Source organism: Dendrobates tinctorius, unplaced genomic scaffold, assembly GCF_039654945.1.
Source record: "Dendrobates tinctorius isolate UK_male_01 unplaced genomic scaffold, ASM3965494v1 ptg000139l, whole genome shotgun sequence".
NCBI lineage: Eukaryota > Metazoa > Chordata > Amphibia > Anura > Dendrobatidae > Dendrobates > Dendrobates tinctorius.
This window is the reverse complement of record NW_027361807.1, coordinates 6,882,583-6,901,281: the sequence shown is the minus strand read 5'-3', so window position 1 is coordinate 6,901,281 and position 18,699 is coordinate 6,882,583. Positions and strand designations below refer to the sequence as shown.

The following is an 18,699-nucleotide window of genomic DNA, read 5'->3' as shown; positions in this document are numbered from 1 at the left end:
GGTTGTGCAAACCTCAGTATTTTTGTACATCAGTCGTGTTGGAATTTTTAGTGTTTTTGCGTAATTGCAGACAGTGCCTTTTCTATCCTGTCCTATCTAGGCAGTGTGGGCCCCATCATTTGCTCAGTCTATTTTCTGCCTGTGACTGTGCTTCATCTTGTCTCACCGACAGTATATGTTTGGGGGCTGTCTATTCCTTTGAGGATCTGCTCCGAGGCAGTTTAGATTTCACCTTTCTGTCTTTAGGCTTATTTAGTCCTCCGGCTGTGACGAAGCATCTAGGGCTGCGTAGGAAGGCTCCACGGCTACTGCTAGTTGTGTTGTTAAGATCAGGAGTTCGCAATCCGCTGAGTGACCAATCTCTCTAGTATTCTGGTGGCATAGCCTATTGCACTCTCCTCCTCAGTGACCCATTCATAACAGACTGGGGTCAGAATCAGAGCACTGAGGGATTTACCCTAACTTCCATACCGGGGATCCCTTTAAGAGGGGCCTGGGATCAGAACCAGAGCACTTAGTGGAATTGCCCTAACTTCCATACCAATGATTCCTTTAAGAGACCCTGGGGTCAGAACCACAGTGCTGAGTGGAACGGTCCTAACTTCCATACCGGGGATCACTTTAAGAGAGGCCTGGCATCAGTACCAAAGCGCAGAGGGGATTTGCCCTGACTTGCATAGCAATGATCCCTTTAATAGAGCCCTGGGGTCAGAATCAGAGCGCTGAGGGATTTGCTCTAACTTCCGTACAGGAGATCCCTTTAAGAGAGCCTGGGGTCAGTACCAGAGCATTTGAAGGCAATTGCCCTGACTTCCATACCGAGGATCCCTTTAAGAGAGGCATGGGGTCAGAACCAAAGCACTGGATGGATTTGCCCTGTCTTCCATACCGGAGATCCCTTTAAGAAAGGCCTGGGGTCAGTACTAAAACGCTGAGTGGATTTGCCCTAACTTGCATACCAATGATCCACGGGAGGGGGGATTCATTCCTGTCATGTGCTCTGTGCTCCTGTCTGGGGGGCAGACAATGGCTGGGAGCTTATGTTCCCAAGGATGCTAGATTTCTCCCACCATGTCAGTGTCTGCTGAGGTGTTGTCAAGTGGAAAAACTTGCTCTTAGCAACCAATCACAACTCAGCTTTGTTTAATCAGCTCTGGTGAAATGAGAGATGTTTAGTGATTGGTTGCAAGGAAAACTGTTGCTCATTGCAACCAATCACAGCTGAGCTTCTTTTGAACAGCTCTGGAGAAATGAAAGATGCTTCGTGATTGGTTTGTGATACACACATACATACATTCAGTTTTATATATAGAGATAATAATGGTCAGAATAGTTAACAAAAATTCTCCACCACTTTTATTCCAATACCTGCCTGGTCTGCCACCAGACTATACATCCTACAGTAGTGATGCCATCATGTCACAGGGACATGTGACTACTGCAGCCAATCAGTGGCTGATATGGGTCATTACTGCAGTCAGTGACTGGCTGAGAAGTCATGTCTTGTGCATCAGGAGGGATCAGAAAGTAGAGCTCAAGGGGTAACCAGGGACATGTACTGTATCAATGGGAGTAGCGGGGGGATTCACTTATTCTGTTTATCCATTCTATGAAAAAATAAAATTGAGGATATCCTCTATTTCTGCTAGACTATTATGTTTGGACATTGTTGTAATCTGGCAAAAAGATGAAAAAATCCTAATATCTGCCTGATTATTTATTGGGTATATTATCCCTCACTTGTCAATCCCTCATTTCGCCGCACTGTAGGTGGCTTATTAATACAATTGTTTCCTTTTTGCTGAAGGTCATGCTAACTCATCTTATTGCTCCACTTCATATGTGAATGCTTTTTTATTGTCACTTCCTCTTATGAATCTGTAGCCGTGCCTTGTGGTTGTGTGACTTACGGGAACTGCTCTGGGAATTGCAGCCCATGTGATCACTATTTATCAGTGCGCGGCTGACACAGTTTACATAATTTGTGCCATTGCCAATATTTCTCAATGTATCCTGTTTTCACCAGTGACTTTTTCCTGTTAATTCTCCACTGTTTATTTTTTTTATATTAGAAACGTAAAGCTATGGAAAAACCAATGGAGAACGCCCAGCAGTCAGCCTGTGAGGAGGTGCGCACCAATCTTTACTCACTGCCTTTAATTCCATACATTTGCAATTTATGTCTTTAATCTTTGTACATAAAACATCCAGAATAGGGATGTGACAATGTCACAAGAACACTTCCCATTTTCTATGAATTATGTATGAACTGTCAGTAAATGACAATCAGTAAAAGGGGTTTTCCACTTTCATGTACAGGATATCACAAAAGTGAGTACACCCCTCACATTTTTATAAATATTTTTTTATATCTTTTTATGGGACCACACTGAAAATATGTCGCTTTGATACAATGTGAAGTGGTCAGTGTGCAGTTTGTATAACAGTGTAAATTTTGTGTGCCCTCTAAAGCTGGAATCACACATAGCGACTCACCAGCGATCCCAACAATGATATCAATGGCGTCGCTGGGTACGTTCGTTACCAGCGCGCTGATGCAGGGAGCTGGTAACTAACGTACACATCGGGTATCCAAGGGACGTGCGTCCCTTAGATACCCGATGTGTACGTTAGTTACCAGCTCCCTGCATCAGTGCGCTGGTAACTAACGTACACATCGGGTTTCTAAGGGACGCACGTCCCTTGGATACCCGATGTGTACGTTAGTTACCAGCTGATCGCTGGTCTCCCGGCTGTCACACGCAGCGATGCGTGCTGGCCAGCGGAAGACCAACGATGGAAGAAGTGTCCAGAGGTTTCCAAGAGCGATCAGCGATACCGGCAGGGGGGCCGGTCGCTGATCGCTGTCACACACAGCGATCTCGCTGGTGAGATCACTGTTGTGTCACAAAACTTGTGACTCAGCAGCGATCTCGCTAGCGAGATTGCTATGTGTGACGGGGCCTTAAATAACTCAACGCACAGACATTATTGTCTAAATAGCCGTTTTTCCTTGCATAGTGCCATATGACTCATTAGTGTTGCAAGGTTTCAGTTGTGAATGGGGAGCAGGGTGGTAAATTTGGTGTCATTGCTCTCACACGCTCTCATGCTGGTCACTGGAAGTTCAACATGGCACCTCATAGCAAAGAACTCTGAGGATCTGAAAAAAAGAATTGTTGCTCTACTTAAAAATGGCCTAGGCTATAAAAAGATTGTCAACACCCTGAAACTCAGCTGCAGCACGGTGGCCAAGACCATAGACCTCAAATACACCTCCAAGACAAGCGTGTCTTACCTACAGTCAATTTAACAAGACAGGTTCCACTCAGAACTGGCCTCGCCATGGTCAACTAAAGAAGTTTAGTGCACGTGCTCAGCATCATATCCAGAGGTTGTCTTTTCAAAATAGACATATGAGTGATGTCAGCATTGCTGCAGAGGGTACCGTGGTAGGGGGGGTCAGCCTGTCAGTGCTTAGACCATACACCGCACACTGTATCAAATTGGTCTGCATGGCTGTCGTCCCAGAAGGAAGCCTCTTCTAAAAATGATGTACAACAAAGCATGCAAACACTTTGCTGAAGACAAGCAGACTAAGGAAATTGATGACTGGAACAATGTCCTGTGGTCTGATGAGACCAAGCAAAATCTTATTTGGTTCAGATGGTGTCAAGAGTGTGTGGCAGCAACCTGGTGAGGAGTACAAAGACAAGTGTGTCTTACCTACAGTCAAGCATGGTGGTGGGAGTGTCATGTTTGGGGTTGCATGAGTGCTGCCTGTTGTGGGGAGCTACATTTCAATGAGGAGACCATGAATGCCAAAATGTACTGTAACAAACTGAAGCAAAGCATAATGCACTCCATTTGTAAACTGTACCACAGGGCATCATTCCAACATGATAAAGACCTCAAACACACCTCCAAGACAACCACTGCCTTGCTAAAGAAAGTAAGGGTAAAGGTGCTCAACTGGCCAAGCATGTCTCCAGACCTAAAACCTACTAAGCGTTTGTGGGGCATCCTGAAACGGAAGGTGGAGGAGTGTAACATCTCAAATATCCACCAGCTCTGTGATGTTGACATGGAGGAGTGGAAGAGGATTCCCATGGCAATCTATGAAGCTCTAGTGCCCAAGAGAATGAAGGCAGTGCTTGAAAATAATGATGGCCACACAAAGTTTTGTAAATTAACACAATTTGGCCATTTTCACTTAGGGGTGTACTCACTTTTATTGGCAGCCGTTTAGACATTAATGGCTGTGTGTTGAGTTATTTAGGGAGCGCACCAAATTTACACTGTTATACAAGCTGTACACTGCCTACTTTACATTGTATCAAAGTGTCAGATCTTCAGTGCTGTCCCATGAAAAGATATATAATGTTTACAAAAATGTCAGGTTTCTACTCACTTTTGTGATGTACTGTAAATCCTTTATTTTTAGCATAATTTACATTTCCTGATGGTAAGTTGTTCCCTTCTCCTCATTGGTTTATAATGACCAGAAATCCCAAGCACATTCGTCATTCCCTAATGTAGATTGAGACTGTAGACTTTGTGCTTTCATTTATTTTATTTTTTTTAAATCTCTGTTTGCTGTCAGGGGTATTCTTCTTTTGCAAGTGCTCAAGCAGTTTAGAACTCAGACTCTTAGATAGGATTTAATTTACCAATTATCATCTGTAAGAAGTATTAGGTATGTACGAGTTTTCAGCATCAGAATGTAAACAACGATCTTGAAAGATTAGGAATGTAACATAATATATATTAATATGCTGAACAAAATTTTTTATTCAATGATTTAAGTTTTGACCCCTTACCGACATTTGCCGTACATGTACGACGCCCCAGTTGCGTGAGCTCACTCTGAGCGCTGCTGCGATCGGGTGCGGGTGTCAGCTCTGTGTGACAGCTGACACCTTGCTGGAATGCCTGTTTACCTCTGATGCCACTGTCAATAATGAAAGCAACATCTAGGAGCATCCACACAGGGAGTGGGCTCCATGTGTGTCCCGTCAGCACAACATGATGAGATCGCATTGAGTTGATGGTCTCGCAAGATGGCCTCGGGGTTCTTCAGGGAAGGTGGCTTGTCAGTGCCTTGTAAGACTAGGAACTGACATGTCTCATTTCCTGTCTGTCAGATGCTGCACTGTTGCTCTGAAGTGCAGAAGCATTGTAGAGTATCAAATCAGCGATCTGTCACTATGCAGTGATGTCCCATCCTGGGACAATGTAAAAAAGTAATACAAAATTATTGAAATTGTAAAAGTATAAAAAAAATCCCCAAATAAAGAACAAAAAAAGAAAAATATCAATCCAATAAATACATTTATTTATGTAAAAAAATGAACAAAAAAATATTTTTTTTTATGACGCCGCGTTCAAAATGTTCCGCTCTATAAAACTGTCCCACAAGTTAACCCCTTTAATGAACGCCGTAAAATAAACAAAAAAACCCGAGGCAACAATGTTTATCATACCGCCAAACAAGAAGTGCAGTAAAACGCGATAAAGAAAGAATGTAAATAAAAATGGTACCTCTGAAAACGTCATCTTGTCCTACAGAAAAACAAGCCATGATAAAGCTCTGTCAGTGGAAAAATAAAAAAGTTATAGCTCTCAGAATATAGCAATGTAAAAATAATCATTTTTTCTATAAAATAGTTTTTATTGTGTAAAAGCGCCAAAACATAAAAAAATATAAATGAGGTATCGCTGTATTTGTACTGTACATAAAACTACCTTATCAATTTTACCATACCAGGAATGGTATAAAAAAGCAAAGAAAAAGCTATTCCTGAATTGCTGTTTTTTTTCATTCTACCTCCCAAATATCAGAATAGAAAGTGATCAAAAAATGTCATGTTCGAAAAAATGGTACCAATAAAACTGTCATCTCGTCCTGCAAAAAACAAGCCCTCACATGACTCTGTTGCCCAAAATATAGAAAAAATATAACTGTCTAAATATGGAGATGCAAAAACTTGTTTTTGCAATAAAAAGCCTTTTAGTGTGTGACAGCAGCCAAACATAAAAACCTGGTATAAATCTGGTATCTCAGCAATCACATCGGCTCGAAGAATAAAGTCGTCTAATCCCTTATAGCACTTGAGAAATGGTGTAGAAAATAAATAAAACCAATTCTTCACGTGCTATTGATTTTTTCATTGTGCCTCCCAAAGATCACAGTAAGGTTCGGCGCACATTTATCCTGCACTCTATGCTGAGCTCTTACATTGGGGATTTCATGGAAATCTCTGAATACGTGATTCAGACAGAATCCCTGGTTTCAAGGTGCTCAATACATATGTAGATAAGTTCCCTGAGGGGTCTAGTTTCCAAAATGGTATCACTTGTGGGGGGTTTCCACTGTTTAGGCACACCAGGGGCTCTCCAAACACAACATGGCACCTGCTAATTATGCCAGCAAATTTTACATTCAAAAAGTAAAACAGAGATCCTTCCCTTCCGAGCTCTATCGTGTGCCCAAACGGTGGTTTTCCCTCACATATGGGTATTGGTATGCTCAGGAGAAAGTACACAACAAATTTTATGGTACATTTTCTCCTGTTTCCCTTGTGAAAGTAAAAAAATAGGTCTAAAGGAAAATTTTTGTGCAAAAAAGTTAAATATTTTTTCCTTCCACATTTCATTAATTCATGTGAAGTACCTGAAAAGTTAATAAACTTTTTGAATTTAGTTTTGAGCACATTGATGGGTTGCAATTTTTAGAATGGTGTCACTTTTGGGTTTTTCTGTCATATAGGCCTCTCAAAGTCACTTCAAATGTAATGTGGTCATCTTTTAAACCTTATAACTTTTGTAACAAAAAAAATACGTTTCAAAAATTGTACTGATGTAAAGTAAACATGTGGGAAATGTTATTTATTAACTATTTTGTGTGACATGACTCCGATTTAAGGACATAAAAATTTAAATTTGAAAATTGATAAATTTTCTAAATATTCATCAAATTGGCAATTTTTCACAAATAAATGTGAGTCATAGCCACATGGGGTTTTTTTTGCCTTCCTCTGGATCAACATGTTAGGGCAGGTTAGGACAGGATATGGGTTGAACTAGATGGACTTAAAGTCTCCCTTCAACCTTAATAACTATGTTGCTATGTATATCAAAGAAATGTTACCAATATCTTGAAGTACAATAAGTCACAAAAAAACTATCTTAGGTTAAGTTCACATTAGCGTTCGGCTGAGCTGCGGAGGGCTGCGTACTTCCTCTGTTAAGCGCCGCCTACTTCAGCACTTCTTCCGTTTAGCTCCACCTACTTCTGCATGCGTCCTGCATACCTATCTTTAACATTGGGTACGCAGCACATGTAGCATTTCTATGTGTTCGGCGGGCACATCAACACGACGCATCTGCATACATCCGCATACCCATTGTTAAAGATAGGTACACAGGATACATGCAGAAGTAGGCGGAGCTAAACAGAAGAAGTGTGGAAGTAGGTGGAGCTTAACGGAGGAAGTACGCAGCCCTCCACAGCTCAGCCGAACGCTAATGTAAAACCGGCCTTAGAATCAGAGGTATCCATTGAAGCGTTCCAGAGATATGACATCATAAAGTGTCAGTGGTGAGAATTGAAAACATTGGCCCGGTCAGGAAGGTGAAAACAGGCTTCGGGGTAAAGGGGTTAAGAGTCATGAACTTAAACATAAAAACTCAGGAACCAGCAAAATACCTTTCAGATGATGTGGATCAGTGTCTGAGTGCTGTAAGTTTTACCATTCATACACCCTCCACCCACAAAAAAGAGCGTATTCAATTTCTAATTATATTAGAGCATCACTTCAGCAAGTTTTTTTTTGTGCAGGAGTAGTATAACTAGTCTAAATTCCATGTAACTAGTCTTATACTTATCAGTCGCTGTCTTCAGCTGTTCCCTGCGTCGCTTCAGTCATTTGCAGTACTTTGTGACCTATTGATCTCCCCAGTGACAACTAAGTGTAAGTCTATGACAGTCAGAACAAGGCCAGAATGAGGCTTTCATAAAGATACATTGAGGGATTATGACTTTTAGCTCTGACTTACGTTCAGTCAAAAGTTGTATTGACAAGATGGCACCGTAGGACCGGAGTGGCCCCAGGAAGAGCTTAAGACAGCGACTGTTGAGTATAATACTTGAGTCAGGGAACTTAGGTTAGTGGCACCACTCCTGCAATACAAAAAATGTTGGCATGGAGCATTAATGTTTTAATGGAGATAGCCAAGTGATGTTCTTGGCTATCTCAGTCAGTTCTGTAGACTTTAATCTGAAGGGTATTAATCATGATGAACCGCCGCTCTATTCATACACGTTTTCTTATCCCTGTTGCAGATGAGGAGGAAAGAGTGTAATATAGAGTATAATATGGAAGTGCTTCTCACTAAATTAGAATATCATAAAGTTCATTTATTTCAGTTCTTCAATACAAAAAGTGAAACTCATATATTAGATAGAGTAACTACAAACAGAGTGATCAATTTCAAGTGTTTAATTCTGTTAATGTTGATGATTATGGCTTACAGCCAATGAAAACCCAAAAGTCATTATCTAAGTAAATTAGAATACTTTATAACACCAGCTTGAAAAGTAATTTTAAAATCCGAAATGTTGGCCTACTGAAATGTTTGTTCAGTAAATGCACAAAATACTTGGTTGGGGCTCCTTTTGCATCAATTACTGCTTTATTGCGATGTGGCATGGAGGCGATCAGCCTGTGGCACTGCTGAGGTGTTATGGAAGCCCAGGTTGCTTTGATAGCAGCCTTCAGCTCGTCTGCATTGTTGGGGCTGGTGTCTCTCATCTTCCGATTTACAATACCCCATAGATTCTCTATGGGATTAAGGTCAGGCGAGTTTGCTGGCCAATCAAGCACAGTGATACTGTTGTTTTTAAAAGAGGTATTGATATTTATGGCAGTGTGGACAGGTGCAAGTCCTGCTTTTGAATGAAATTTCCATTTCCAAAAAGTTTGTTGGCAGAGGGAAGCATGAAGTGCTCTAAAATTTCCTGGTAGACGGCTGATCTGATTTTGGTCTTGATAAAATACAGTGGACCTACACTAACAGATAAGATGGCTCCCGAAACCATCACTGATTGTGGAAACTTCACACTAGACCTCAAGCAGCTTGGATTGTGTGCCTCTCCACTCTTCCTCCAGACTCTGGGACTTTGATTTCCAAATGAAATGCAAAACTTACTTTAATTTAAAAACAACACCTTGGACCACTGAGCAACGGTCCAGTTCTTTTTCTCCTTTGCCCAGGAAAGACGCTTCTGGGGTTGTTTATTGGTCATGAGTGGCTTGACAAGAAATGCGACACTTGTATCCCATTCCCTGGATACGTCTGTGTGTGGTCGCTCTTGAAGCAATGACTCCAGCAACAGCCCACTCCTTGTAAATTTCCCCAAAATTTGAATGGCCCTTTTCTTATCAATCCTTTCAAGGGCTGTGATTATCCCGGATGCTTGTGCACCTTTTTGTACCACACTTTTTTCTTCCACTCAACTTTCCATTGATATGCTTGGATACAGCACTATGTGAACAGCCAGCTTCTTTAGCAATGACCTTTTGTGGCTTACCCTCCTTGTGGAGTGTGTCAATGACTGCCTTCTGGGTATCTGTCAAGTCAGCAGTCTTCCCCATGATTGTGAAGCCTACTAAAACAGACTAAGGGACCTTTTTAAATGCTTAGGAAGCCATTGCAGGTGTTTTTTTGTTAATTATTCTAATTTACTGAGATAATGACTTTTGGGTTTTCATTGGCTCTAAGCCATAATCATCAACATTAATAGAAATATAAACTTGAAATAGATCACTCTGTTTGTAATGACTCTAATATATGAGGTTCACTTTTTGTATTGAAGAACTGACATAAATTAACTTTTTTATGATACTTTAATTTAGTGAGAAGCACTTGTATATGGATGGGATTCAATTATACCCAGGATATCAATATAGAGGAATATATTTATATTGGAGTGCATTATGGCTATTTCTTTAATACTATATTAATACAGTCAAGGTTGGGGATGAGAGAAGGGTTTACAGAGGGTATTGTACATGCTTACTTATTAATTATAACAACAATGTATTATGTTTTGATTTGATTTTTAATTGTTTGTCTTGTATAAATAATATAGTGTTCTTCTAAAAAAAAGGAAAGAAAAAAATTAAGATAAGAAAAACATCATTGCAAATGCAATGATTGCAGCATGTAAAGAGATTTCTGAAAGACATTTCCGTAATAGGGAATAGAAAGGTATTACTTTAGGATGATTACAACAGATCAGGAAGAAGAGAATATCTGTTGTTGTAAATGCCTCAGACAAATTTAATCATACGTAAAGCCCCCCCATGTAAGTTAGACTAATGTCGGTGGCGCCCATCAATATCTACTAGTTTGGTCGACACTGATGTGGCTAACTAAAGGTCCCGTTACACTAATGATGCACCAGCGATCACGACAATGATACGACCTTGTCTGGATCGCTGGTGCCTCGCTACATGATCGCTGGTGACCTGTCAAACAGGCAGACTCACCAGCGATCAGGACAAGCGAGGACGCTGGTATTCAAGGTAAATATCGGGTAACTAAGCGAGCGCGTTGCTTAGTTACCCGCTGTGTACCATAGATACCTGCATGCTCGCGCTGGGAGCTGGTATCTAAGGTACACTGCGGGTAACTAAGTGCGTGTGTCACTTAGTTACCCGCTATGTACCTTAGTTACCAGCTCCCTGCGCGAGCACGCAGGTATCTAAGGTGCACAGCAGGTAACTAAGTGACGGCGTGCGCTTAGTTACCCAATATTTACCTTAGATACCAGCTCCCAGTGACTGCTTACAGCGCTGGGAGCTCGCTGATCGTTGGTCACCCACTGCCACACGCAGCGATGCGCTCTGGCCAGCGTGAGACCAACGATCAAAAAGTGGCCAAGGACATTGCTGCACGATCAGCGATACCCGGTGGGGGCGGTCGCTGATGCGTGTCACACACCGCAAGATCGCTGTTGCGTCACAAAATCAGTGATCTCGCTAGTGATCTCGCTGTGTGTGATGGGGCCTTAATTGTCTGGGGGAATGTTGATTGGGCATGTCCAATTTCATATAGAGAATACAGAAGCACTCAGCTGATAAAGCGCTCCTGTGTATGGGAAATTGATTGTAGATAGAGTAAGATAGATGGCTTCTCAGGGAGCACCAGGCTGGTGGTGAGAGTAGCTACAAGGAGGATGGTCAGCTGCAGCTCCGGCTGGGTACCTCATGAGAGGATCAAGCAGGGAAGGAATAAAATAAACCGGTCATCAGGAGCGCAAATGACACAATTCAGCTGATATTAAAAGTCTTCTTTATTTTATTTTATTCCTTCCCTGTGTATGGGAAATGGCTGAGATAGCATTATTCCATTGACAGCCATCTGATGCGTATAGGGGGCTTTACACTGGTAAGAAGTTAGCTAAATATCTGTTTGTCCATCTTTAGGAATAAAAAGCTGACCAGATTGTTTGTACAATATTCTTTTGTTTAGATAAGACCTTTTATGTCCATTGTCACTGCAAGATTATTGTGAACAAGTGCTCCTATGAACCCTTGGCCATGATAATCTTGTAGTCTAAAGAGGCTACCGAATGCCGGTCACTCGATGAACAAGTGTTTGTGCTGCAAAAAAGAAAATCATTGTCGGCTGTGCATCTGAACCAGGCTGGCCTATCTACACAAGCTAGTAAACCATTGCCGATCAGCAAACAAGCAGCTAATTGCCCATCATTTAAGGCCCCGTCACACACAGTGATCTCGCAAGCGAGATCGCTGATTTTGTGATGCCACAGCGATCTCGCCAGCGAGATTGCTGTGTGTGATGGGGATCAGCGACCGGCCCCCCTGCCGGGTATCGCTGATCGTGCTCGATCAGCCTGGGCCGTTTTTCGATCGCTGGTCTCCCACTGGCCAGCACGCATCGCTGTGTGTGGCAGTAAGAGACCAGCATTCAGCGACGCTGGACGCTGGTTTCTAATGTAAACATCGGGTATCCAGGAGCCGCGGCTCCTGGATACTCACTGTGTACCTTGGAAACCGGCGTACACGCTGGTTTCCAAGGTAAACAGCGGGTATCCAGGAGCCGCGGCTCCTGGATACCCAATGTTTACATTAGAAACCAGCGTCGCTGGTCCTGATCGCTGGAGGGGCTGTCTTGTGACAGCTCACCAGCGATCAGCCTAATGATGTCCCAGCGATCCCATCATGTCGGATCGTTGGTGGGATCGCTTTAACATCGTTGTGTAACGGGGCCTTTAGTGTCCTAAATTTGTCCATGTTAATGGATCGTTAATATTTATTAGAATGCCATCATGTAGATATAATTTTAGATAAATCATAAAAAGATTATAGTTTATCATGTGAAATCTGGTAACGTAAAAAAAAAAATATTAAAAAAAGAAAATAAATAAAAAATGGTTTAAAAAAAATTAGAAAATTCAGACCATGAGATTAAAGAAAACAATCACAGCATAGAGCTCAATTATAGAACAGTATATGAACAAAAATGTGTCCAGTACAGCAAAAAATATGACTTTGGAGTAGTGCATCATACTTATCTACTCATCTGATAATGAGAACCCCTGCCGCCTCGCCAGATGCACCATCAGCAGAATACAGGCACGGGCATTGTTAAACTGTACTTATGGAAGCTTAGTTCATATTATATGGCTTCACAATGCACTGGCCACAGATGCATAGATAATTCTGTATGTATTATCTTAGTGTCGTGGTTACGAATAACGACACAAGAAGCATTTTTTCATAGGTTTAATGTTATCTCAGGCACTTAAAGATGCTGTTTCACCAGTTTTAGCATGTTAAACTGGTCACATCAGGGAATAATGCCTGCAGTGCTGAGTAAAATTTTAATTTATTAATTTTTCCTTTGCATTGAGAAGATATTAAATTGTAACATTTAGGTTAATCTATGTTATAGTTAAAAATGAGTGAAAAGCTTTGGATTACTCCTTATCCGAATAGCTATAGCACTTACTGAATAGCTGCATAGGTACCCGGATACCTGCAGCGCTCCTGATAATCAGCTGTTCGGTGTCGTAGCTGTATTTGTCGCAGCTGTGTGACAGTCACAACACATTCATGGAGAGCCCAACAAACAGTTTCTCCATGCATGTGTTGTGACTGTCACACAGCTGCGACACATGCAGCAGCAGCTCCGAACAGCTGATTATCGAGAGCACTCCAGGTATCCGGGTTCCCGATCCAGCTATTCGGTAAGCGCTATAGGACTTATCCAAAGCTAATCGCTCATCCCTAGTTATAGTTTAACTGGGTGTTACCAGAGATTTGTCTCTTGGGGGCATGCACCTCTTCCCCTGTATGATGTTCACCAATGATCAGCAGGCAACAACATGCAGATGAAAAAAGAACACACCCTCTTACTGATCTCTGCAGCTACTATGTAGAGGTACAGCAGAGTTAAGTTATGTATCATTACAAACCCTTCCAGATCTTATCTCACAGTGCTGTCAGCACTCACCCTTTCCATGCATGGACTGCTGTGAGATGAGATTTGGAAGTGTTTGTAATGATACCCAGCACTGCTATATCTCGACACACTAGCTGCATAGATCAATGAGGATAGTAGGGCATATTCTTTTCTCCCTTGCATGATACTGACTGCTTATGACTGGTTGACCTAATGCAGTGGAAGAAATACACGCCCCAAGACATAGCTAAATAAAAACTAGCTGTACATCCACTGTTGTGTAATGTGGCCAGTTTAACATGCTGGAACTGGCAAAATGTCCTCTTTAAAGGGAACTTAACTTAGATTTATGCTATGCATTATAGATAACTGCTTTAAGGCAGATCTCTATGCCCTGTTTCCCTACACTCAGAAGTCTTTCACTATATGTGTACATACGATTCTGTCAAGGTCCTGTCACAAGTGATCAAGACAGGGAAAAGCCGTCAGAGACCTGCTTTGGACCATTAATCTGAGACACATATGCCCTTTAAGGAGGTGCATGCAGGAATAAGATGCAACAAATTTATTGAGAAGCACACCCCACTTAATTCAGTGCATCTTTTCAATGATATGTGCCTCACCAGAAAAGTTGCTCCAGTCAATGAGTGAAGAAATATTTTTGGTGTACTGTACAGAACCATTTTTAATGAACATTTCAGGTGGGCTTTGCCACACCCTGGCTCCTCTCCAGTTCCACCCATTTATGACGCTGGTCAAAAGCGATGTGGAAACTCCAAAAGTTGCAATTATTTTTAATAAACTTCATGTTGCGCCAAAAAATGGTAACTTTTCAAAGAGTTTTAGTCCAGAATTCTGTCATAATCGGGGTCATAGTCCTCAGATTGCTTTTCACAGTATATTTTCTCTGAAACACTGCAGTTTTTCAGTGTACATTACACATGACTGCAATACTGCAGCTGCACACTGATTCATAGTGACAATGGTTTGGGCAGCATAAATCAGACGATAGGTTCCCTTTAACAGCAAAATTTTTAATAAACTTGAAGAACACAGAGCTCTCCCAGTAAATAGTAGGCATAGTAAATGATGCCACACAGTGCTGCACCCATCCTGTGGATCAGTAGACATTAGGACCATGAATGGGGTTTGGAGATATTGGTTATAGCCAGTGATAAAACTTCTTTGCTGTAACACACATCTTTTGCAGTCAAATCCCTAAAAGAGTTTTGTAGATTTCATTGGGCTCAGTTATTACAAAGTTCTGCAGCTTTTTAATAATTTTGTTTCCTCATAATTTACAGGCTCTGTATATTTTGAAATATGGAGAAATACAATTTACACATTTGTTTTGCATACAGTATATCCATAATATGACTCATCAGTGGGTCAGTACTACACCTTTGTGAGCATCTGTGTTCCATACAAATATGAACCCATGAAAAACAAAATTGGAACATAGCATGCTGAATTCCTAGACAAAACTACTTACTGATCTCATGTCAAAAAATAAAATAAAATTGTAATCTATAACAATTTATAAATGTCCTATACTTGGTTGCTTATGATTTGATAATTTGTCAGATGTAGTGAGCTGGCCAATAATTAGATAATTTCCTTGCGTGATATTTAATGCTATGCTGATGGCACACTTGGGTGTGCCATCAGCATAGCATTAAATATCACGCAAGGAAATTATGGCAGTCCGGTCCATTGATAGCTGTTTACCTACTCCTTGTTGCAAATGTCCAATTCTCTTTGCTCTTCTCAACTTCTATGCTCTACACCTAACTTCTTAAAGGACATTATTCTACTTCCTTCAAATACTACTCAGCCAATCACTGCAAAATTTCCAATATTAAAAGGTTATTTTCATTTGAGACATTTATAGAATATCTCATTCTGGAAGTTCCTAAGCACCCAGTGATGTGGCCACCAGACGCCAGATGTAGAAAATAATTGGAGAGTTGTCCACTCATGTGTTTATCGTTCTTTTAATTCTATGAGCGTTATGGAAACTGCCTGGTAGTCTTCCTGTGGGTACTTATTATCTTTGCACAATACAACAAAGCTCTAGGCCAGTTTCCTAAGGGTCCCGTTTCACTATGATGCACCAGCGATCCCGACAACGATACGACCTGGTAGGGATCGCTGGTGTGTCAATAAGTGATCGCTAGTAAGCTGCCAAACAGGCAGATCTCTCCAGCGACGTAGCAACGATCCAGCGATCAAACACAGTGATGCATGCTGGCCAGCGGGACGCCGACAACGAAAAAATGGTCCAGGACATTCCTGCACGATCAGCGATATCCAGCAGCGGGGCCGGTGACTGCTGCGTGTCACATGTAGCAAGATCGCAGGTGAGATCGCTGTTGCGTCACAAAATCGGTGACACATTAGCGATCTCGCTATGCGAGACGGGGCCTTAACTCCTGTCCTCAAGAGCCACCAACAGATCATGTTTTCATAGTATTGCACAGGTGATATATCATCATCTCAGGAGAAGTATCATCACCAGGTAACATCTCTCTTTACCATCATGGACCAACTCCCTGGTCTAGCCTTCACCAAACATATTTGTAACCCAGTTGCTCCCACCATCTGTCTACTGGAAAATTCCACATAACCATCAGTACTGACTGTTGTAGATTGACATTGGTTGACACTGTTTTTCTTACCACAGTCAAGATTTTTAACAATAGTCATCTATGCCAGTTCAAGTCACGGTATATGACAATCTCCGCCTTTCCTTCCAGTGGAAAATAGCTATTTCTATGAAACAAAGTAGGTTTTAGGACAGATTTGACTCAAATCAACTTCTTGAAAAATATGCAGCTATAAACAATAAATTTAGTTGTCACCTATATACTATCCCTGGGCAATGCTACAAATGATCCTGCAGCCATCTCCTGACTGCAAGGCAATAAACAGCAAGAACTTAGCATTTCTCCACAGTGTGTGGACAGGGGAGTGCTCCATTCATTAATTAGACTGGCCTGAATCCTAAATCAATATGACATGTTTCTGCTTGTTAATTTCATCAACTAAAATCATTTCTATTAAGTTCTGCAATCTGAACGCCGCTTTCACGGCAATCCTTGTTCAAGCTGGTATTAATTGTGACACTTTACCTTTACGTCGTCCTTTTTTCTCACAGTTCATTTATATGATTACATGCATCACTAGCTGGGATTTATTCTGATTGGGCAGACCTCTGACCATTAAACACGATTAATATATATCATATGCATATGATTCGAAATCATGTAAGTGTCAGTATTTTTTGGATACATGAACATTGCCCAAGGCAGCTAGAGAAGCTGTTAAAGGTTTACATCTGTACGGAGGTATTCTCAGAAGCATTGCTTTCTGGCAGAGGATAGCTTTGTATATAGGGACAGAACTTGTTTGACTTGCTATCAACTTGAAATGAAGTGTGCAGGTTGTAAATGGATCCCTAGCCCATAACTGTGAGGACTCTTCCATGGATGGTGCTTCAGTGGCATGTAAAAGTTTGGGCACCCCTGGTCAAAATTACCATTATTGTGAACAGTTAAGCTAGTTGAAGATGAAATGATCTCTAAAAGGCCTAAAATTAAAGATTCACATTTCCTTTGTGTTTTAGGCCAAAAAATAATAAAAACTTTATATATATTTAGGGTTATGAATTGTTCACTATCATCGGTGGGAAAGGCCAAGTGATGCAAATTTCCCAGCTTTATAAAAACCCAGCCTCCTTTTAACCTTGTGTCAAAAAACCTTGTGGGTTCTTCCAAGCAGCTGCCTAGCACTCTGAAACTGAAAATCGTGGATGCCTACAAAGTAGGAGAAGGCAATAAAAACAGTGGAAAGTGTTTTTTAGTTGCCCATTCCTCAGTTTCATATGCAATTAAGAAATGACAGTTAACTGGAACAGTGGAGGTCAAGATAAGGTCTGGAAGATCAAGCAAAATTTCAGTCAGAGTTGCTCGTAGGATTGCTAGAGAGGTAAATCAGAATCCCCACTTGACTGCAATAGACTTTCAGAAAAATTTTGCAATCTTTAAAGTTGTGGTACAGTTTTCTAATCAGAGACACCTCCAAAAATATGGCCTTCATGGAAGAATCATCAGTGCAAAATCTCTTGCGCGTCCTCACCATAAAATTCAGCATCAGAAGTATGCAAAAGAACATCTAAACAAGCTTGATGCATTTTAGAAACATGTCCTGTGGACCGATGAAGTTAAAATAGAACTCTTTGGCCACAATGATCAAAGGTATGTGTGGAGGAAAAAGGGCACATAATTTCAGGAAAAGAACATTTCACCAACTATTAAGCACGGGGGTGGATCAATCATGCTTTGGGGTTGTGTTGCAGGAAACGGCACGGGGAATATTTCATGGTTAGAGGGATGAATGGATTCAATGAAATTTCAACAAATTCATTAACATCATCTGTAAAAAAAAAAGCTGGAGTTGAAAAGAAGATGGCATCTACAAATAGATGATTATGCTAAACACATGTCAAAGACTACATCAAAAGGCGCAAACTGAAGGTTTTACATTTGCCCTCACAGTCCCCTAATCTAAACTTCATTGAAAATCTGTGACTAGACCTCAAAACAGCAGTGCAGGCAAGACGACCCAGGAATCTCATAGAACTGGAAGAATTATCCATGGAAAAATGGATGAAAATCCCTCAAACAAGAATTGAAAGACTCATGGCTGGCTACAAAAAGTGTTTACAAGCTGTGAAACTTGTAAAAGGGGGTGCTGCTAGTAAATAACCATGATAAGGGGTGGGGAGAAAATAAACAACCAGAAAGTCCCATAGAATGTAAGAATATGTCAACTTTATTAGATAATCAATAAAACAGGTATGAGGGAACGTGGACAAAGAGCAAATGACTAAAAATGGTCTGACTAATGCATGGGACACACAGGACCAAGGGAGCTAGTAAATCGCACAAAACAGTTGTATTATTTGATACTTTCACTTTTAGTAAATAGTGTAAGTGGGGAAATCCTGGCTAGCATCTGAAACGCGCATTGGGGCGGACACACGGACCCTGTGAGCCCCTGCTGTTGTTCCTTTCCAAGTACAATTACTTCTTTGGCATCACTTACATATTAGCTTTAGCCATTACCATGTGGCCAGTGCTGTCTGTATATATATCCCTGTACACTGTACCCGGTGACACACAGCAGGATTTCCCCACTTACTTT

The 18,699-nt window shown here is 41.2% G+C and overlaps 1 protein-coding gene across 2 annotated transcripts in view; it reads left to right on the top strand.

Annotated features, from left to right (window-relative positions):
• The first annotated feature begins 2,072 nt into the window (after positions 1-2,072).
• HK3 (hexokinase 3) overlaps positions 2,073-18,699 on the top strand; it is a 115,711-nt gene continuing 99,084 nt past the window's right edge. For both annotated transcript variants that reach the window (XM_073544988.1, XM_073544986.1), the window contains exon 1: positions 2,073-2,129. In XM_073544988.1, the coding sequence (XP_073401089.1) occupies positions 2,085-2,129 (45 nt within the window). In that variant the 5' untranslated portion in view covers positions 2,073-2,084. The remainder of the gene's footprint in view (positions 2,130-18,699) is intronic.